This window comes from Rhincodon typus, chromosome 22 (genome assembly GCF_021869965.1).
Source record: "Rhincodon typus isolate 14 chromosome 22, sRhiTyp1.1, whole genome shotgun sequence".
In the NCBI taxonomy this organism is placed as follows: Eukaryota; Metazoa; Chordata; class Chondrichthyes; order Orectolobiformes; family Rhincodontidae; genus Rhincodon; species Rhincodon typus.
In genome coordinates this window covers 9,465,898-9,489,407 of record NC_063353.1, presented here as the reverse complement: position 1 = coordinate 9,489,407, position 23,510 = coordinate 9,465,898, and the positions used below count along the sequence as shown (strand labels likewise).

The window sequence follows — 23,510 nt, the reverse complement described above, 5'->3', positions numbered from 1 at the left end:
TTCAGCTGTATATTGATTACATTGGAAAAGAAAATACAGAAACAGGTCAGTTTGTCCAACCTGTCATTTATTCTCCCTGCTCAAATCTTCATTGTAAACCTTTACTTCCTTCTCCCTTAGCTGCTTGTCCAGCCTCCCTTTAACTGCATTTATAATGACTTGACATGGTAGCAGATTCACTTTGGGTAAAGATGTTCTCTTTTGAATTCCCTACTGAATTTCTTGCTGACTGCCTCACGTTGATGATTCCAGTTATGCTGTTTCCCCAATGGAAACAGTCTTGCTGTACTCACTCTGCTAAAACTTTTCTGAATTTTAGAGACCTCCTAAACATCACCCCTCATCTTTTCCTTTCACAAGAAGAAAGATACTCAACTTGTTAATCCTTTCCTGATTTTTAAATCCCACATGTCTGGCCTTTATTTAACACAAGTATTGAAGGTCTTGTGTGACAACTGGAGAGCTAGTGTAAGTCCTGTGTCATCTCTTTAAGGGAAGGCCTACACAATTAAGTGCCTGACTAGTAGTTGACCTTCCTTCAGATCAAGGATCCCCAGGGAAGAAATCCTGTTCCCCTCCGCACCTCAGAAGGCCTGCAGCTGGACATCTAGGCAGCGACACTGGGAGGCATGGCTGTTGCCAGCAACACGTCCACTCAAGACCTACCATCGCCCAAGGGACCAAAGCCACAAATGAGTAATGGTGGGCTGGGATGGGGAATGGGGTGGATGTGTATCAGCAGCAGGAGAATGGTTCCCAGCACTCCCTCAGCACCCACCTCCTTCACATTTTTGTTGAATTTGATCAAACATTGACTGTCTTTCATTGAGGGAGCCCAAGTCCTGGAGGTCACCTAATAACTTGACAGGGGTTGCTTTTCCTGCTGCCGACATAGTGAGACCCCCATCTGGCATTCGTCGAACACTCGTGGCAGTGGGTAGATGTTTGAAAATGTCGTTACTCCATTGACTATTTCATAGTATCAGGATTACAGGGATTGTTTCATCAATTTGTTAGAGATAGATAAATGGGATTCTAGCAATGATTTAATTGAATTGCAGAAAAGGTTCATGGGGCTGAATGGCCTACATTTGATCCTCTTGCTCCCATGCCTGAAGTGAAAATTCATAAAGTCTACTCCTTAAATTAGTAAGGATGTAATGTTGCAATGCTCCCATTACTATTTTGTGCACTTGTTTTTATCGCAACCTGAAATGAATAGAGGTATCAATCAATATTTCCATTCTACCTATACTCATATGTGTGCACAGTATAGACCCTCAAAATGAAGATTAGAACCTGCACCTTAAGCCTTTTAACTCAGGGCGACTGATGACAAGACTTATTTGCCACCCAGTTCCAATAGATGTGGGCTGGGTGCAGGGCTCACTCATTGACTATAGAGATGGTAGGAACCGCAGATGCTGGAAAATCTGAGATAACAAGGTGTAGAGCTGGATGAACACAGCAGGCCAAACAGCATCATAGGAGCAGGAAGGCCCTAGCTATGTCTCCCTCTTTGTAGGTTACCTGGAACAATCCCTCTTCCGTACCTACACTGGCCCTAAACCCCACCTCTTCCTCCGTTACACTGATGACTGTATCGGCGCCGCCTCGTGCTCCCACGAGGAGCTCGAACAGTTCATCCACTTCACCAACACCTTCCACCCCAACCTTAAGTTCACCTGGACCATCTCTAACACCTCTCTCACCTTCCTGGACCTCTCTGTCTCCATCTCGGGCAACCACCTAGAAACCGATATCCATTTAAAGCCTACCGACTCCCACAGCTACTTAGAATACACCTCCTCCCACCCACCTTCCTGCAAAAATGCCATCTCCTATTCCCAATTCCTTCGCCTCCGCCGCATCTGCTCCTAGGATGAGGCATATCACTCCCGTACATCTCAGCTGTCCTCGTTTTTCAAGGACCGCAACCTCCCCCCCTCAGTTGTCGAGAACGCCCTCCACCGTGTCTCCCGCATTTCCCGCAACTCATCCCTCACACCCCGTCCCCGCAATAACAACCAAAAAAGAATCCCCCTCGTCCTCACGTACCACCCCACCAACCTCCGGATCCAATGCATCATCCTTTGACACTTCCGCTATCTGCAATCCGACCCCACCACCAAAGACATTTTTCCCTCCCCACCCTTATCTGCTTTCCGGAGGGACCACTCTCTCTGTGACTCCCTTGTCCGCTCCACACTCCCCTCCAGCCCCACCACACCCGGCACTTTTCCCTGCAAACACGGGAAGTGCTACACCTACCCCCACACCTCCTCCCTCACCCCCATCCCAGGCCCCAAGAAGACTTTCCACATCAAGCAGATGTTCACCTGCACATCTGCTAATGTGGTATACTGCATCCGCTGTACCTGTTGTGGCCTCCTCTACATCGGGGAAACCAAGCGGAGGCTCGGGGACTGCTTTGCGGAACACCTATGCTCGGTTCGTAATAAACAACTGTACCTCCCAGTCGCGAACCATTTCAACTCCCCCTCCCATTCCTCAGACGACATGTCCATCCTGGGCCTCCTACAGTGCCACAACGATGTCACCCGAAGGTTGCAGGAGCAGCAACTCATATTCTGCTTGGGAACCCTGCAGCCCAATGGTATCAATGTGGATTTCACAAGCTTCAAAATCTCCCCTCCCCCTACTGCATCCTAAAACCAGCCCAGCTTGTCCCCGCCTCCCTAACCTGTTCTTCCTCCCACCTATCCCCTCCTCCCACCTCAAGCCGCACCCCCATTTCCTACCTACTAACCTCATCCCGCCCCCTTGACCTGTCCGTCCTCCCTGGACTGACCTATCTCTCCCTAACTCCCCACCTACACTCACCTTTACTGGCTCCATCTCCGCCTCTTTGACCTGTCTGTTTCCTCTCCACCTATCTTCCCCTCTATCCATCTTCTATCCGCCTCCCCCTCTCTCCCTATTTATTTCAGAACCCCCTTCCCCTCCCCCATTTCTGATGAAGGGTCTAGGCCCGAAACGTCAGCCTTTCTGCTCCTATGATGCTGCTTGGCCTGCTGTGTTCATCCAGCTCTACACCTTGTTATCTCACTCATTGACTATACATGTGTTGAAACCCGAAAGGTAAAAAGTCCCTGTGCATTGTCAGAAGCAAATGCCATTTCTTCTTGTTCCTTTTCTCTTCAGTTTTGCTGTTGTTGAATATCAGATTTTCTGATGATCAATGGCTTTCCAGTATAATATACAACTACATTGAACAACGAAAAGATGTTACATACACTGGACATTGGGGAAAGTTACACCTGCTTAGACAAGATTCATGGTATGATGCTGAGGGTGGGTAACCCAAGTAGCTTGATTCTTGTAGCTGTAGATACAATGACAGTTGGTCAAACATGTGATGATGTGAGGAAAGCAAGACGATGAAGATGAGCTTTAAATATGGTATTGGGAATTCCACAACATTTCAATGAAATAACCATTATTTCCCTTTTCTAAAACATTTTGGTTTGTTTAACTATACTGTGCTTTTCTAAGTGCATTATTAAGACTTATTTAACGATGAGATAGGCAGTCCTACCAGTGTGGGGCATTTCTGCCATTGGTGAGTGCACAATAGAGCAAGCAGGACACCATAAAGGCTTGACAGATACATAATGACATGAGCTGCAGAGAACTGTCTTCGATAACATGGAGCTCAGAAGGACAATCTCCATGAAACACCTTGAAATTGATCCCTAGCCAATTTTTGGAAAATTCAGCCTCTATCCTATAAAGCCGCTTCATAATCTTGAGTGCTTCAAAGGGAACACCTGAACTCCAAAGGATATAGACTCAATTTATTCAGCCTGTCATCATTGGATAACTCTTATATCCTAAGGATCAATCTAATGAACCTCTGCTGTACCAGCTCCAATTCTTTATTAAATCCCAGAGATCAAAATCACATACTTTTATTCCAGGCATAGTCTGGTCAAAACCCTGAGCAACTATAACGAGACTTCTTGTTTCTGGTGCCCCTATACCCTTGCAATTAAAGGCAATGGGTAGGGGACGGCCTAGTGGTATTATCATTGGACGGTTAATCAGATACTCAGATAATGCTCTGGGGACCTGGGTTCGAATCCTGCCATGGCAGATGGTGGAATTTGAATTCAATAAATATCTGGAATTAAGAATCTAATAATGATTGTGAATCCATTGTCGATTGTCGGGAAAAACCCACCTGGTTCACTAATGTCCTTTAGGGAAAGAAACTGCCATCCTTACCTGGTCTGGCCTACATGTGACTCCAGACCCACAGCAACATGGTTGACTCTTAACTGCCCTCTGGGCAATTAGGGATAGGAAATAAATGCTGCCCAGCCAGCTATGCCCTCATCCCTGTGAATGAATAAAGAAAAAATATTGTTTTCTGAATTTCTTATTGTACCCGTATACTAACCTTATGAATTCCCTGTGAGAATACACCAAATTCTATCTCAACATCAACAAATTCAAGTTTCACACCATTTAAAAAAATATTCTGCTTTACTGTTCTTATGACAGGATGAATAACTTTGCACTGCCCACTTTATACTCCAGCTGCCAACTGTTGCCCACTCTTTAGTCTTTCTGTATCTCTTCGTGACTTCTTCGTGTCCTCTCACTGTTTGTATTCCCACTTGGCTTTGTACTGTAAGTAAACTTAGATTATTCTCTGTCGTTTCACCTGAGCATTAATATAGATTGTAGATAGCTGAGGCCAGCAATAATCCTGGTGACACTCCAGTTCTCACAGTTTGCCAACTTGAAAATACCCCATGTTTCCATACTGTCTGCTTCCTATCCATTTACCATTCCTTTATCCATGCGAAAATATCATCCAAACTCATGGATCCTCACGTTGTATGGTATCTTAAGTAAAGCCTTTTGGAAATCCAAGTATACCACATCTATTATTCTGCTTGATACAATCTACTAGTCTCACCTTCAAAAAATTGTACAACATTTCAATGAAATAACCATTATTTCCCTTCTCTAAAACATTTTGATTTGTTTAACTATACTATGCTTTTCTAAGTGCATTATTAAGACTTACTTAACGATGAGATAGAAAGGGCTAATTTAAAATGCATGCTGGTTGGGCAAGGTCAAGAAACATGGGATTAGTTTTGATGGCTCCAGTTGAAGAGGTTACATTGACATAGGCCTATTAGATATAATACCCTCCTCTGCTTCCATGCCATTTATTTCAGTGAAGACTTTAGCCCAAGTTGTTCTGTTACACAAACATCCCCAATTCAAATTCCACAGACAACAGACATTATATTTAAATCACCATCTACCAGATTTGGGCAAAATCAAACTAGGTTATCAAGACAAGTGCTTCCATACATATTCCATCACAACTACACCAACAGTACAAGAAGATGTATGATACTAATATTTCATACCAGTGATGAAGAACATTGTCCAAATATGTGCAAGTTAAATGGATTGGCTGTGCTAAATTGCTCATAGTGTCTGGAGATGTCCATGCTAGGTGGATTAGCCATGGAAAACGCAGAGTTACAGGGATATGGTAGTGGGTAAGTCTGGGTGGGATGCTCTTTAGAGGGTCAGTGTACAGTCAATGGGCTGAATGGCCTGCTTCCACACTGTAGGGATTCCATGATCCTATGGTTGTTAAAAACAATAACAGGAAACCATTTCATCTTTACTGAAAGGTTTGCCAAATCCTGTTTTCTAACTTTTCCAGCTGGCTGCACTGTCGAGGAACTCATTCAGACAATCTTGAGTGATACACAGCAAAGGTTCGAAGCCAGGAATAATTATGTTTTAAAGCTCTGTGGTGCTGAAGAGATTTTACAGAAGTAAGTCATTTGTATGTTGCTTGTTTGTTGCTGCCTTATTAAATTAAGAAAAAAGCAATTATCAAATTTAACAATAAAGGTAGCAGAGATCTGGAATTCTCTGTCTCCTCACTAATTACCCCAACTCTCCACCACTTCCAAAAGACTACGTAAAGGGGGAGTATGGGAGGACACTGAAATTGAGAGGTTTTTTATTAGGTAGGGGCTCACATGGAGCAATTCAGTTGAGGTACAAATTATCAGTTATCTAACTGAATGGCTTGAGGGGTTAAAATGCCTAATTCTGTTCTTAATTGCTTTCAGTTCTAAAGGGTAAACTGTTGCTATGATGTACTCACAGATTAATCACCAGAAAACAAGGCCCTTATTTTTGATTTGATTTATTATTATCACATATACCTCAGCACAACAAAACATTTTGTGTGCAGTCCAGGCAGATCGTACCGTACAAAGTGCATAAGGGTAATAGAACAGAGCGAGGAATACAATGTTACGGCTGCAGAGAAAGTATACCCTAAGTACACCAGGGTTTGTCTTTACTCTTCAGTTATGGTCACACTCCAAGAACATCCTAAAAGTAGTCTCTAATTGCAAAAGCAAGTAACTCTACATTTCCAACAAAAATTCCTAGTTAAGCTATTAGTAAATCCAAATTAAAAGGGGTTCTGTCCCATTTGAGACAAAATTCCCTGAAGTTCCCTGGGATCAAAAACACCTCTAAACCGAATGTCTTCTTTCACAATTCCTGTTTGAACACCAAAGTCGTCATCAGCTGAATAACATTAATTAATTTATGAGAAATTAAATAATATGTGGGAAATTGGTTTGTGTACACAGTCTCTTTCAGTGGATCAAATGATCAAAGAAGGAGCTATCAGTTCATTGCTTTCACTCCTCACCAGTGAATTAAAACTGACTTCAATTTCTTATAGGTCATTTGATTTTTGTGATGTAGGCAAGTGTGGCCTTCTTGACACTTCTTCCTCATTCAACCTTCTGCTGTAGGCACCACTAACAAAGTTAGCACTGATCATTCTGAGATGATCTGACTGAGTGCCCTGCTCAGTCCTTCAGAGGGCACTTAAGAGATGGCCATATTAGTGTAGTACCAGTCACATATAGGCCAGACTAGATTAGGGTGGCAGGTTTATGTTCCAAAAGGTCATGAGTGGAACCAGTTGGGCTGATAATGGCACTGCCTGGTTCCTTACCAGCTGATGCAGGAAAGCGATGCTCAGCAATAATGATAACTGATGTAGCATTTTGGCTGTCATGCCGAAGAAGATTCATGTCTCGCTAGACACGGACAACACATCCATAATAGCACAAGCCAAACAGAGACACACCAGGGAATTCCTGGAGGCCTGGCATTCCAACCGGAACTCCATCAACAAACACTTTGAACTGGACCCGATAAACAAACCACTGAGAAACAAAACTGGAAGTGACACCAACCACCTGAGCAAACCGAGGCATATAAATAACAAGCGGGACAGAACACCAACGCTTCACCGGAGGCACACTGACGATGTTACCCAGCAGGGTGATGAAACGGCGAGCATGTCTGCAACCTCATCCACAACCTAATCTACAACTCTTCTCGAAAACTTTAAAGAAGATTTTCCCATAGAGATCTTCCCACCTATCGAACAGTTGAGTTCCTTATCTCAAAACAAAATGTTTTTTTTTCAACTTGGGAGTCTTTTTTGCTTGATTCAAATTCTAAACAATCCTGACAATCTCTATTAGGTCTTTCATTTATTAGGGATTTAACTGTAAAGTTATCTGGATTGCTCCAGTGAAAGGATGCTTCAACTCAATATGCCAATTTGCCTTTTTCCTGCTGTCAGTACTTTTATCATAGAATCACGGAATCCCTATAGTGTGAGAGTGGCCATTCGGCTCATCAAGTCCACACCGACCCTCTGAAGAGCATCCCAACTCCCTACCTTATCCCTATAATCCTGCATTTCCCGTGGCTAACCCACCTAGCCTGCATATCCCTGGACACTATGGGTAATTTGGCATGGCCAATCCACCTGACCTGCACATATTTGGACTGTGAGAGGAAACTGGACAACCTGAAGGAAACCCACACAGACACAGGGAGAGCGTGCAAACTCCACACAGTTGCCCCAGGGTGGAATCAAACCCGGGTCCCTGGTGCTATGAGGCAGCATTGCTAACTACTGAGCAATGTATTTTCACCAGTAATCAATGTTAAGTTAGTTACTAACAGTGAGCAAAAAAAATGACATTAAAAGCAGCGTCTAAGATCTTGTGCATCACTCCAACAACACTAGTTTAGCCAAAGGGATTAAATTCATTTTTGGAAAAGCATTGGAATTCAAAGTCTTCAAACAAACACTGTGTTGAATCAAATTTGAAAGCATAAATTCCTTCTCTCTCCTTCAGCATTGTGTCTTCCTGTTGATATTGCAGCGTTGCTCAGACAAATAAAGAATTTGCTGGTGGCATAAGGAATTTATGTGATTTTATGAGTTGTTTTTCCCTTGCAAAATATTACTGTATGGTTTTAATTTTATTGGTCTAGTCCTTGTACTTTAGGGAGTCATGAGTGCCTACGGCATTATCTAAAACTTGGCATTGACATCAAGCTTCAGCTACTTAGACACAGTGATCTTCAACGGATGTTAGCTCGAACCGTAAGTAACAATTTTGCTCAGAACTTTGGTAATATTGAGCTTTATTGTCTGAGACAAAGATTCAATACTGACGAACTTGTTAAAATTATCAATCCTAACTTCAATATCTGCACGATGGACTTACTGTCCATTAAATTATCCATAATGGTTGATTACTCTCAAGCAGGTGGGAGATGACCAAAATCCACTCACTCTTCATCAAATTGAACCCAAAGAAAATGGTGCATGTCAAGTGAGCCTGTCTAGGTAAGAAATGTTTACTGGGCTTTCTGACCTTAAATATTGACATGAGTGATGTTCAGGATTGTTCTCAGTGGGTTCTGATTTAGACAATGAATTCTGGTTACTAGCATTTTCTTAATAGATTCACTATTGCCTCCGAGTTGCCATCCCATACTGTACGGGTATAATCCTCATTGTAGATTTGTTCGTCTTGTAGATAATAGATTCCATTATCTCTGTGTGCACACTTTCTTTCCTTCTCACTTGCTATCCACATTCCCTACAGTTTCATCCTCAATTTACACAGGGCTATGTCTCCACTGGTACTACAGTCCTCCAAGTTTTTTTTTTCCAAACTCCTAAATCTTCATATGTAAACAGGTTTCTATAACTTCACAAGAGCTATGATCAGAACACTTCTCTAGACAAAACAGACCGTCCATTACCCACATGAATATTGCTTCCTGACACTTACCTGAGGGCTGCTACCAGCGAGACAGGTAACTTGACACTGACTGCTATGTTCACACAACTTGACTATAGAGGCACTGTCAATGCTGGGAAATCACAAGTTTATTTCCATTGCTGAGAACCAATCTCCTTTGAACTGCAGGCCCCTCAGCTTGGGCAGCATTGATCACTCAGCACTGTTTCTGGGCCAAGGCAAATTTCTTGCACCTCAATTTTATATTTACTGCTTGTTTCCATTTCAAAAATAAATCAGTCAAGACAGATTCTATTTTGACTTCAATAACTATAATATGATATAAAATTAGATTCTGCCTTTATTTTTCACATTCCAAATGAAGTATGATTTCCAGTATACTTTCAGCTTAAAAATATTCATTAAACAATTTGTAGGAAGTAATATTTTGTGAAGCTGCCTGGTCTGAAATTTCAACAGTTAATTTAATGCATTTTGTTTTCTGAAGCGTTCTTTTTCTTTCCTAACCTTTGTAGCATTAAATTTAACAGCCTTCCATAAAACATGGTCAGTTTGTGTTTCTTTGCTGTTTATGACCTTTGACGTGCTTAAGTTTTGCAATCTTACTTTCACAGGAAAGCCCTGAGTTCAAAGCTCAATGGCTATTACCGTGAGGCAGACAGTCTATTAACCAATCAGGTAAGATGGGAGCATGTGAAACAGCCTGTTGTGTGCAGCAAATAAGTTAATTTCAAGTAACAATCCAATTGGAAAAACTTCTTGAAACAACTTGTCTGCTTAATTCATCCATCCTCATTAAGCAAGCACTGCATGCTTCAGGAATAATATGATCTCTGACCAAATGGTCCCTCTAAATGAATGCTTAATAATATAGCGAGCCTATAATTGGCACGGACTGATCCATGAATTAGATTATTAAATCGCTAGAAGGTAGTCAGATCTAAATTAATTCAGCACCGTGCAGGCAGAGAAGTGGGATGATTTTTTTTAACGATGTACTGCTAGTTTGGACTGCAGTCTGTTCTTTGCATATTATGTTGCATTTGGCTTTTTGCATAAGTGAACACCATTTATCTATAGAGTTAAGCAGCACGTTTGGAGCATGCGGGCTGAAGTGTTATATAACATGGAACTTATAGCTCAACTACAAGAGTAAATGCCATGAGGGAATAATTATCAGTCCATGTCTGGGAGCGATTTCTGCTTTCCCAATTCAGGCTGGAATGGGCATTCTAATGGAAACAAGTCAGTGTTGCATTCTACTCACACATATTTGTTTCTCCTTCTTAATGTGTCATATTTCTGTAAAGTGAGAGCTGGCTTGTCATTGTAATGCATTGAGTTTACAGGTTCTATTCATTCATGGGATGTGGTGACACTGATCAGTGCAATATAAACTGCCCATCCCTAACTGGCCATGAGAATATGGTAGTGAGCACCATGTCCTTTAAAATGTAATTTTTGGGTGCTGTTATAAGAAGATATTTTATGTTATTTTACACAGCAATTGTGCAATCATGCACTCACTGCATTATCATGGGAGGCACATTCAAAGACATTCAGTATCTGTTTGAGTGACTTGGCATCTGGAACGGGAGGGATTCAGCTGAAAGACACACATTGCCATGGTTACTGATGTCCATCCCTCCCCCCACAACCACTACCCAATGATTTCCACCACCCCCCCCTCCCATTATCACTCACCTCTGGCCTGGGATCCAACAATATTGAAACGTGGTTGTAATTGAAACAGCAAGCATGATTGCCCCTGTGGTAATCATGCCATTCATAAGGGAGGTGCAAGATATTGGAAAAAATAGCACAGCCCAAACTGAAGGTTTAGGGTGAATTCCTTGCCAACACTAATGGCATTCTCTCCCTCCTGGACACAGGAATCGTGACAAATCAGTTTAAAATCAATGTCTTCACAATACCGCTTTCATCCAGTCATTCCAAAACAAAATTGATTTTGCACAGTCTTTTCTCCTCACTCTCTCCTAAAGCAGATAAATCAAAATAATAGCGTAAAATTGACAAATCTTTGTTTGCAATTCTCTTTGAGCTCCTTATGGCTACACAGCTCCTCAGTGTGTATTCACCGTGAGATGGGCAGCAGGCTGAGGGTAAATAGAGGAAGTGAGGGAAATCAGAGGATAACTCAGAGATAGTAGGAACTGCAGATGCTGGAGAATCTGAGATAACAAGGTGTAGAGCTGGATGAACACAGCAGGCTAAGCAGCATCAGAGGAGTAGGAAGGCTGACGGTTTGGGCCGAGACCCTTCTTCAGAAATGGGGGAGGGGAAGGGGGTTCTGAAATAAATAGGGAGAGAGGGGGAGGCGGATAGAAGATGGATAGAGGAGAAGATGGGTGGAGAGGAGACAGACAGGTCAAAGCGGCGGGGATGGAGCCAGTAAAGGTGAGTGTAGGTAGGGAGTTAGTGGGGAGATAGGTCAGTCCAGGGAGGACGGACAGGTCAAGGGGGCGGGATGAGGTTAGTAGGTAGGAGATGGGAGTGGGGCTTGAGGTGGGAGGAAGGGATAGGTGGGAGGAAGAACAGGTTAGGGAGGCGGGGACGAGCTGGGCTAGTTTTGGGATGCGGTAGGGCGAGGGGAGATTTTGAAAAAGCAGTCCCCAAGTCTCCGCGGAGGTTTGGGGACCACTTTGCAGAACACCTACGCTCAGTTCGCACTAAACAACTGCACCTCCCACTCGCGAACCATTTCAACTCCCCTTCCCATTCCTCAGACGACATGTCCATCCTGGGCCTCCTGCAGTGCCACAACGATGTCACCCGAAGGTTGCAGGAACAGCAACTCATATTCCGCTTGGGAACCCTGCAGCCCAATGGTATCAATGTGGACTTCACGTGCTTCAAAATCTCCCCTCCCCCTACCGCATCCCAAAACCAGCCCAGCTCGTCCCCGCCTCCCTAACCTGTCCTTCCTCCCACCTATCCCCTCCTCCCACCTCAAGCCCCACCTCCATCTCCTCCCGACTCACCTCATCCCGCCCCCTTGACCTGTCCGTCCTCCCTGGACTGACCTAGCTCCTCCCTAACTCCCCACCTACACTCACCTTTACTGGCTCCATCTCCGTCTCTTTGACCTGTCTGTTTCCTCTCCACCTATCTTCTCGTCTATCCATCTTCTATCCGCCTCCCCCTCTCTCTCTATTTACTTCAGAACCCCCTTCCCCTCCCCCATTTCTGAAGAAGGGTCTAGGCCCGAAATGTCAGCCTTCGTGCTCCTCTGATGCTGCTTAGCCTGCTGTGTTCATCTAGCTCTACACCTTGTTATCTTAGAGGATAACTCAGGCTCCTTCTCCTCCTGGCTGGCTGAACAGTAGCATTTTAACAGTCCTGGAACTAACCACCAGAGAATGATGTATGATGATGAGAGACCTAAAGGTCATTTGAAGGATTTGATTGATGCCTTAAACATGTTTGGTCTGTTCTTTATTGCCACAGCGTACTGCAAATAAACCATATCTGTCGGGAAAGTCTAGTGGATGGCTCCTGGGTGATAGAGAGCATGCCTTGATTGACAATCTCCTTATTCTGATTGCTTTTATGCAGAAGCTGCCTGAATGAGTTTGTACAGTTGCAGCTTGAAAGCAGACAGTTCTGTTGTTATTGAGTGGAATATGCAGAGTTGGTTCGACAACCCTTTTGATTCACCAAAGCAATTGCAAACTTGAATCAGCAGCAAAATTGTTCTACAGGGTGGTCTGAATGACAATTATACATATTTAATGCATTTAAAAACTGTACCAACATGTAGTTTTGCATGTGTTAATGTCACTACATGATAACTAATTTATTAAGATTTATTCGGTGACTTCTGGCTCAAGCATTTCCCTAAATTATTTCTCAATAGACCACATAAATCTCTTTAAAATTTGTTGAGAATTTAAATGTTTTAAGATTCTAGTGAATCTTATAATATGTTTGATTTCTTTAATAAGCAAAGGCTGGGTATCAGAGTGTGTTACCATTCAAAGTTCCCTGATGGGATAAATGATTGTGGTTGGAAGTGGAATCTATTTGGAGACTCAGAACTCAGTTCTCAATACATTCTGTGGGAACAATCTCAGGAAGATGGTGTGAGAGGCTGTGCTAAAGGCTTGCTAAATCACCAAACTGTTGAATAAATATGTGGCACAAACCAGGTTGCTGCCCTTCTTTCTTAGCTGTCATGCAGGTATGGATTTAATTTTGAAGTTTGGAATTTGGCCAAGATCAGCTCTATTCGTGTGGAGCAATAAAACTGTTGTATGTGTTGCAATGCAAGCCATTACAGCATTGACAGCTGTGCTCTTACCTTACCTTACTGATTATGTTGACATCGGCAATCTGACCAAAACCTCCCAGCACATTTTGCAATCTTTCTTCAATGTGTGTTCATAGACATCACAGAAGATCAAACCCTTAAAATTTCCTCTGTTGATCGTTTTAAAAGGGGTGTGTTAAGTTGGATACTTACTTGAAAGAGAAAAGATTCTGTAATGTGATCAAAGAGTGAGGGAGTGGGCCTGACTGGTTTACTCTTTGAAAGAAGCAACACAAACTCAATGGGCCAAACAGCTCCTAATATGCTACATTTATGGTATGATTCCATAATTAAAAAGTTTGAGGGACAATGCCATATAAATATACATCCTCTAATATAACATAGTTGCCAGTAACGTTTTGAGTTAGGCAATCGAAGTGTTCCATTACCCAGAATGCCTACAGCTATGATAAACACTAAATATGATTGTGTAAGTAATCAGTCACATGAGAGCTTAGAGAACCTCCTGAGAATGCACTGGAATGAATCAGGAAAGAGTTAAAGGAAAGAGGTCCCACAGAGAAACTGTTTCAATGGGCTTTTCTTGGTCCACTTACTTGTCAGTTGTGAGACATGCCCTTTATGAAACTTGTGGCAACCTTTACTCCTAGAAGATGCATAACCAAATTTACTCTTCTGCTTTCTCACAGAAAAGCACACGTCGTCTGGTTGAGGCGGTTAAAGCCATTTGTTATATGCTTTCATCAGTGGAGACAAAGGAAATAACTAACGCCATTCAACAGCTGCAGTTGGTTGCTCTACGGCAGCAAGAGGTACAGTCTGAATCAAAACATTGGAGAGTTCAATAGTCCATGCGCTTTCACACAGCTAGGTCTAATACTGGACAACAAGGTGCAGGGCTGGATGAACACAGCAGGCCAAGCAGCATCATAGGAGCAGAGAGGCTGACGTTTCGGGCCTAGACCCTTCATCAGAAAAAGGCCTAATAGGTCTAATACCGGTTAGCTCTGACACTGGACTAGACCTTTGTTGGATCAAATCATAAGCTGGAAGCCAGACTAGGAAACCTCAAGGCTATTCTATAGACAATATTCCACATTGCAAGCCTAATTCTTCAAAATTAACACATTATTCTTCATAATGAATATTCCTTTTGGTATCTAGCTCTAGATATCAACATTCTTGGCTGATTAAAGGCAGTTATGTCTTTGGTACTGCCTAGTTACTGATATCACTAATGCCCATTTCTTTCAGTCAAGTCAACCCTCAAATAGGCCACGTTTGGCTGTTCAGCTTATATCAGTGTCATAGTGTTATGACAATACAAAGAGAGGGAGGCCATTTGACCCATTGAGAACATGCTGCACAGCAATCAACTATATTCCATTCTCCCCTCTGCAGTTGAAAATGTTTCCCTTTCATAGTTGGAATTGGACTGATTCAAATCCATAGGTCAGTGCAAAGTCCTGACAATTTCTGGACAAATAGAAAACATATATCACATTTGTCTAGCCAGAGGACAATTTTAGAATCTCATGTGATTTTTAGACTGAACTACAGTTTTTGCTTGTATAAAACATGCCTACTTTACTGTACAACCTGATGGATCTCTGACAGAAACTCTCCTCAGTCTATCATCCAGGATTGGTCTGGTTTCAGTAGATAGTCCAAGTAATCAAGATATATGTCTGCAAGTTCTCAACATATCACATAGTACTGTAGTATTCAAAATGACAGCAGCTTCTGCACACAAGCATCCTCACAACTACCTCTGTGATGGAATCAATCCACTGCAAATAATGTGTGTATGTTCAATGGCAGGCTTTGACTCATTGTAATGATGATGTTCCATTCTGAGCTGTTTACCTGAGCAGGTTTTGTCAGTAGATTGTCTTCTCTTGTAGGTGTTGCAATATCAACTATTACCAGCTTATGGTTGGGGTAGTTTCCTGCCACTGTTCTTAACTGGACCGAATGACCTCATTGGCTTATAGTGGTAGAGCAAAACCAAGATTGAGTCTTATCGAAAGGAGGCTCTTAACTTAAACAATATGGAGTATACTGCAAGTGCAGGATAGCACACATTACATTAAGAATTTAGATAATCTTGCTCAGCCTATTAGGAGAACTCTGGGTATATGTCTACTCCACACAAAATCCTAACATGTTCTATTTTATCCCATGTTACATCTTCAGATAGGCTGGAACTTAATGAAGTCTCCAACATGAACCTTTCTAGAACCAATGTTTTGTACAATGTCTTCCTGCATGCTTTTTTCATATTGTTCACATTTATACGTTCAGGTACATTATTACATTATTATACATTTCTACTACCCCAGCTCCCTGTAAGTTTCTGAATTTACAAATTCAGAAGGTTTCACAAGTTTTTCAGAATGTATTCTCTTTTGTCTTAGAAGATTGGTAGGTTTTTAACTTAAGGACTGTTGACTTTGATTCTGCTCCAGATCCTGTGTGGGTAAAGTCTCCCTGTACCAGAGGATCTTTCACCTCTTGAATGCTCCTCGCTGAGAATGTCGCTCCTGCTAAGTCAAATGATGTGTCCATTACCCTATCTAAAGGACCCTTAATCTCCTGAATGTCTTCCCTGAGGAATTCTTCCCTGTTGAATCAGGTAGCTGCTCCTTAACATCAGCCTGAGTTGGGGAAATATGCTACCACTACTCTCTTTCGTTAATTGAGTCTCAGAGTCTAATGGTCTCACAGTGGTAGAGTTAAACCATGCATGATGGGAAATGGTTCTTATCTTAAACAAGATGTAGTTTATGGCATAAAAGCAATCAGTTTCAAATTGTGCTAGTATGTTAGACATTAGGCAGAATCTTCCCAGCTCCAGAACACCGTGGGCAATGGCAAGAAAGTTGCGAGAATTATGTGAAATGGCCAGTGAGGAGCTTCCTGATGTCTACAGCAAAAGCTCCCATTTTCCAACCAAGTGTTGAAGAGTGAAAAGAGCTACTTGCCAGTGAGTAGCAAGAAGCCAATTTGCATGCATTAACATTATTTGCATCCTCATTATGAGGTAATCTCACTTCATTTCCCATTCACCTACCCAACACATTGAAACTAGACAGTGACAAGCCCCCAACCCCCCCCCCCCCCCCCCCCCCCTGAAAAACAGAGGGGTTACCTGGCAACTCCAGCTTACCACTTGCTCCTCCAGCTCTCCAGGGTATCTCAGGGTATGCTCTGTGGCTGTGACAGTACCCACCACTTCCATCCGTCAGGATCTCCAGGACAACACCAACAAAGTGGGGTGCCACCATGTCTAGGGTAATTGACAGGAATCACACTCAGCAGCTGCCACCACTCGACTAGGTATATGCCAGGGCTTTAAAGATGGTGCCAGAGAGGGGAATCTGTCAGCAGTACTTCCACCAAGTAGGAGAACACAACAAGGAGGCCACCATAGGAGCATGGTGCATAGGAAATGAAGTGAGTTTGGGAAGATAGCGCAAAACATACTAGGGCCCACAGATAGAAACACTTCATTCAACTTGTCAAAATTGACACTTTGCTGATATCTGGTAAAATGTATTCCCTGTTACTAAGCTTAAGTAGAGACCTTTGGATAGAGGGTTTCAGTTCTCAGGATCAAAGCTATTCTGCCTTTTACCATCCAAGTCCTTATGATGTCATCAGATTGGGTGGAGCTTCATGCACTTTCCAACATTAACCCTTTCGGAACCATTACCTTACAAAACCCTTCCGCTCTCGGCAGGAGTGCAGGGAGGCAGATCCCTATTTTACCTCAGCCAGAACAAGTATCAAACCCACACTGTTGGTTATTCTGAATTCTGCCTCCCTCCTAAAAACCAAATAACATGAGGGAAACTAAATGACAGTTCTTTGGGGGATGACACAATGAACACAATGTCAGGAGAGATTCAATAAAATTAAATTGTTATTGTGGAATTTACAAGCGTGTGAGAGATACAGTGATGTAGAGGAAGCAAAAGGTTGCATTTTGCAAAACCATTCTCCCAATATGGACAATCACAAATTAATCACAGAAAACCATGAGGTCGATATTACTCTGTGTGATGTCTTGGGTATGCAGTTCTGCGCTCTATGCTCCTGTGTTATTATTGGTATGTTAATTTAGGGACTCATGTCAACACTGTAAGCTAACTGCAACTTTTCCAAAGCACCTCCAACAAAGATTTAAATGTTGTTAAAAATGATCCTTCATAATTTACAACAAATGAAAACATCAGATAGCAAAAAAAAACCCTTCAAAGGTCATAGTGATCACTTTTCAAAATTGCCACATGAATACATTCATTTGAAGATAACATCTTCACTTTTACCCGATTGAGCCATCAGGAAGCTGACAAAATTCACTCAGGCAGCATTGACCCTGATAATTACAGTAAATCACAGAGTGCTTTGGCAGATAGACATTTGGAGGTCGCTATGCAAGAGCAAAGCAATCCATTCATCAGTGGCTTAGCCTTATTGTTCAGAGAATAGACAATTTTCAATAAACTACATTTAATTTTACAAAAAATCTTTTACACACCAAATGCAGAAATTGGGGTGAAAGGTGCTAAGCAACATGCAGATATTTTTTAAGGCATGTTATGACACACCTGTGGAGCAGGTGGAACTTGAATCAAGGTCTTCTAGCCCAGAGGTAGGGACACGAGCAGTGCACAACAAGATTCCCTTTGCAATGTGCCTGGTGTAATGTGCAATTGAAATCACATGCACTGAATCAACCCCAGTCAAAATGCCAACAAGCAATTGAATAGTGGATTGCTTGGGTCTTGGGTAGAGCTTACCCACAGTGCCCCCCAGGGTCAAATGGTGAGTTGACATTTCTTATCCAGGTTGCAGCTGGTCAAGATGCTGGAGAGTGGTTTGTGTGTGTGGTGTAATGCCCCAGCAAGGAAATAGCATCAGGAGAGAAATGTGAGGGCAGAAAAAGCAGAAAGAGCAGAAAAAAATTTGACGCAGCAGTAGCAATTCTATCCATTAACCTACTTCTACATCAACTTCACTTTCCCACCTTATCAAAAACATTTATTGATATCATTCAGTCAATCAACAATTCAGCAGCTACAACCTTCGCCAATAGAAGAATCACAGTCTCACATTGATTAAAGAATTGTATTCTCAGTGCAGTCACACAAACATATGAATTAGAAGTTGTGGGGTTGAATGCGCCTGATTCACTATTCAATAAGATCATGGGTGAATGGCTGAAACCTTGTTCTGGACTCTCCAGCCAAGAAAAACAATCACTGCCCATGTCAAGCCCTATTAGGAAAGTTATTCATTTCAATGAGGTCACCTCTCATTGTCCACAATTCTGGAGAATTTGGGCTTATTTTAACCAATCTACCCTCATAGGACAATCCCCTCACCTCCAAATAGAGTCACAGAGTTGTACAGCGCAAAAACTGACCCTTTGGTCCAGCTCATCCATGGCAACCAGATATCCTAGATTAATCTAATCCCATTTGCTAGCATTTGGCCCATATCTGTCTAAGCACTTCCTATTCATGTACCCATCCAGATGCCTTTTAAACGTTGTAATAGTACCAGACGCCACCACCACTTCTGGCAGGTCATTCAATATACACACCATCCTCTGAATGAAAAAGTTGCCCCTTAGTTCCCTTTTATATCTTTCCCCTCTCACTTTAAATCCAAGCCTTCTAGTTTTGGACTCCCTAACCTGGGAAAAAGACCATGGCTATTACCCTATCCATGCCCTTCCATTATTTTTATAAACTTCTATAAGGTCGCCTCTCAGCACCTAACGCACCAGGGAAAATAGCCCCAGCCTAATCAGCCTCTCCCTATAGCTCAAATCCTCCAGTCCTGGCAACATCCTTGTAAATCTTTTCTAAACCCTTTCGAGTCTCACAACATCTTTCCTATAGCAAAAAGAACGAGAAGAAAAGCTGTGAATCTTAAATGGAACAAATACTTAAACAAGCTCTTCATCATGCAATGTGTTATTTTGCAAATACCTTTGAAAGGACCCAGCAAAATGTCCTGCTGTCTAACTCAGCCTCACCAAGGTGGAGAGAATTTTTAAAAGGTACACATTATCTCTGCTTGCAGGATTGGTTATGAATAAATCGCTCAACTTCTCTGATTATACATTGTTTCCCTTGGGTGTCCAGTGAGCTAAGAAAATAAAATGGCTGACTGGCAAAATAGTAAAGTTATGGCTGGGTTTGTGGTCAGCGTCACCACTAGGTGGAGCACTACATGCACACGTAAAATCAGAGCAAGAAATCCCTTGGTTTCCCACGAGTTATCATCAGTCGGCAACCAATTCTGCAATTTTTAAAATGAGGTCCTAAATGAATTCTTACTCGTGGCTCTCTCCCAAAGTACAGTATCAAAGCCTCTGAAATACATTCACCATCATCACCTCATCTTATTAATTCAACCACCTCACTATTTAGTCATTCGTTTTTAAACAGAAAGTATGCACAGTGATATGAAATGCATATTTCTTTTTGACACCATTTCACTAATTCTTGTGACACAATATAATCAACAAATGGACACCACCCCCCAATATGTTTATGTCTTTATTTTAATATTTTAGCAGCTCGCAACAACCAATTAATAGTTTGCTACAATGTGTTAATGTGCAGCTCGAGTCCAGTGTTTTCAAGTTTAATTACAGACAAAAAAATGTTTTAAAATCAAGCCACACAGGGAAGATCATGACTTCAAAACTCTTCTCCTGCTCTTTGATGTTGCCCCAGAGCATGCACAGATGGATAGCAGTAGCCATTTATAATAGGGAGCCTATATCCTGCATTGGCAACATACACTATGTTCAATTACAGCAATTCATGGGAAACACAAAACCTAACTGGGACAATTTCCTGAATTTGTGTCACTGCCATAGCTATTTTTCTGAAAGACAGCAGACTGGAGGCATGGATTTGCTTTCAATTAGGAATGGGAACTTGAAAACAGCGCGCCACGATATGCAGCCAAAACGTGAATCTCTCAGCAACAACACAGTGACATCAAGGGTCGTGTTGTATGTGCAGTCAAAACTCACCATGTGATAGGTTTGCTGCTTCTGTCCTCTTTGCATGTCACAACGATGGAGCCTGTTTGGTCTAGTGTAGACAAAGCAAACCACTTCTTGGTGTAACTAGAAGAGTCACTTGTAGTTATCAAGATATTGGCAGCAACTAGTTGCAGGTTATGGAAGACCATAAGACATCAGAGCAGAGCTGGGCCATTCAGCCCATCGGGTCTGCTCCATCATTCAATGAGTTCATGGTTGATCTGCCAAACCTCAACTTCACTTTCTTGCCTTTTCCCCTTAATCTTTGGTTCCTTTACTGATAAAAAAAAGTCATCTATTTCAGTCTTGAACATAATTAATTGCCAAACTCAACACCCCTCTGTGGTAAAAAATTCTGCACATTTACTATCCTCTGAGAGAAGAAATTCCTCCTCATCTCTATCTTAAACATGCAGCTTCTTATTCTGAGATTATGCCCTCTGGTCCTCGACTCCTCCAAGGGAATCAACCTTTCTACATTTAGACTGTCAAATCTCCTAAAAATCATACGTGTTTCAATAAGTTCACCTCTCATTCTTATAAATTCCATTGATACAAATAGCTATCGTCATAGAAGCTTTGAGGAAGACCTGGATGGTAGGGTGTACGCCTCCAAAGATCCTAAGCTTTTCTGCCCCAAATCCAAGTGGCATCATCAATGTTGGTGGTGCTTATGGCATTCCACAGAATTAATGCTTTCAGACCCTTATAAAATAGATCCCAACTAGCAAATTAACCCCCTTACTACACGTTTAGATAGCTCACTAGAGCAGTAAAATACTAGTGTCCAGTAACGTTTACTACAAGATTGCCTAAGCTTTAATAAACATGCCAACTTGTGTGATTTGGTCAGAAGGTCAGTGGACCATGTTCCCTCCAGGATTTTACCCATCACCCCCCACACACAGTGTATTACTGTAGGAGCTATCATCCTTCCCAAGAGATGTCAGCTGTCAGGTAAAAGATTTGATCATATTGTTTGCGGCAAGGTAAGCAATTTGCCTAGCGTCCTGGACATCATTTCCCTTCCCAAAACAATGCACTGGTTGCCCTCATAGTCCCTTGCACACACAGTGGGGCAGAATCTTGTTTATTCCCTGGTGATGAGCTCAGTAGTGGCAGAGCATTTAACCAAGTTGGAGGGTGACTCGTGGTAGCTCTGTGACCTTCCTGCATCCACCCTGATTAAGAACACGGTAAGTAGGGCCATGAATAGGATCTTCATCTCATATCCACTTAATGGCTTCATTCACTACCACTGACATTAAACCTTGTGGGTGAGAGTTCGGCACATGTGAAAAACAGCAAGCAAACCTGTGAAAGGTTGTTTGTAGATTACCAGAGGGAAGGCCTTATTCAAAGACACTCAGCACTTGATGGATGGACGTGGCATTAGGAAAGAGTGGATCTCACGGAGTAAGAACCTTCTGCCCTTGGTGCTGGACTCCTTCTAAATCCCTATCCTCCCCTCCCGCCATCACTGACCTCTGGCCTGCAATCCTTTTAAGTGGAGCTGCCAGCAAATCATTGGCTGACTGGTTCCAGCAAGCAGGATTTTAGCCTCCTGAGATCCTTGATTGCAGGGGAGGACCTGCTGTTGACTTTTCAAGTGCATGATTGGTCTTCTCTACAAGGGATTGAGCTCTCCTCATCTCTCCAACCAGTGGTAAGTCCCCCGTTGTCTCCGTCCAGCAATCTCATCCAGTGTTTCGGGGGCATGCTGAGAGATACGACAAAATGTAATATTCACAGAATTCTTCCCCAGAATCTTTAATATCCTGTAAACATTCACTTCTGTAAACAAACAAAATGATTAAACTGTCTTGAAGTCACAAGCTGTTTCATTTTTAAGGTGTCAGGTTTGGAAAGGTTAAAGCTGAGGAGTCTAATAAGTACCATCCAGTATGAGGGCATCATATAAACTTAGGTGGCAGAATGGCTCTTGATCTTAAATGAGATAGACGTAAATTTAAACCTAATCCCTCGTAGTCTTAGTAATAACTTCTAACATACCGATGCAACTTCTACCTGATTGCTATGATGCAGGAACCTACAGCTTTCTTTATATAAGAGTCGCTTCTTGATAGATAATCAAGTGGCTTTCCTCTACTATGCCAGACTAGATAGGTCCTTTAGATTCTAATCTAACAGGAGGATGACGGCCGCAGATCTAACTGATGTATCTTTCACCGAGGTGACTGTGGTGAGAATCCATCATACAACATGGTGAGCAATAGTGCAGATTCCACTGAGTTTTAGAGTCACAGAGATGTGTAGCTGGGAAACAGACCTTTTGGTCCAACTTGTCCATGCTGACCAGATATCTTAAATAAATCTATTCCCATGTGCCAGCAATTGGTCCATATCCCACTAAACCCTTCCTATTCATATAGCCATCGAGATGCCTTTTAAATGGTATAACTGTACCAGCCTCCACCATACTTCTGACACCTCATTCCATACACACACTGCCCTCTGCATGAAAAAGTTGCCCTTTAGGTCCCTTTTAAATCTTTCCCCTCTCACCTTAAACCTACACCCTCTAGTTTTGGATGCCCCTCCCATCTGCAAAAGACATTGTCTATTTACCTTATCCATGTCCCTCATGATTTTATAAACCTCTATAAGGTCACTCCTCAGCCTCTGTTGCTCCAGGGAAAACAGCCCCAGCCTATTCAGTCTCTTTCTATAGCTCAAACCCTGCAACCCTCGCAACATCCTTGTAAATGAACCTCTTTGAAAAAATCTTTATGTGCAGCCTTAAGAAGGCTGGAAATGTTGAACACTGGAAAAACCTGCTGAAGAGCAACTTGTTGCAAGGTTCAACAAGACAGAATTTGCAAGCAATGCAAGCAATGGCAAAAAGCATTTCAGCCCTGGTAAAAGAAGTGCAGAAGCAAGCGTGAGCAAGAAAATACATCGAGCTAGGATATTTCGGATTGCAGTGTGACGCAATGAATGGAGGGAGTAGCCTTGAGTC

General features: G+C 42.3%; 1 protein-coding gene across 1 annotated transcript in view; it reads left to right on the top strand.

The window, feature by feature from the left end:
- LOC125485812 (phosphatidylinositol 4-phosphate 3-kinase C2 domain-containing subunit beta-like) overlaps positions 1-23,510 on the top strand; it is a 140,991-nt gene that overhangs the window by 14,481 nt on the left and 103,000 nt on the right. The window contains exons 4-7 of the mRNA XM_048610566.1: positions 8,403-8,500; positions 8,667-8,746; positions 9,782-9,845; positions 14,148-14,270. Coding sequence (XP_048466523.1) covers positions 8,403-8,500; positions 8,667-8,746; positions 9,782-9,845; positions 14,148-14,270 — 365 coding nt within the window. The remainder of the gene's footprint in view (positions 1-8,402; positions 8,501-8,666; positions 8,747-9,781; positions 9,846-14,147; positions 14,271-23,510) is intronic.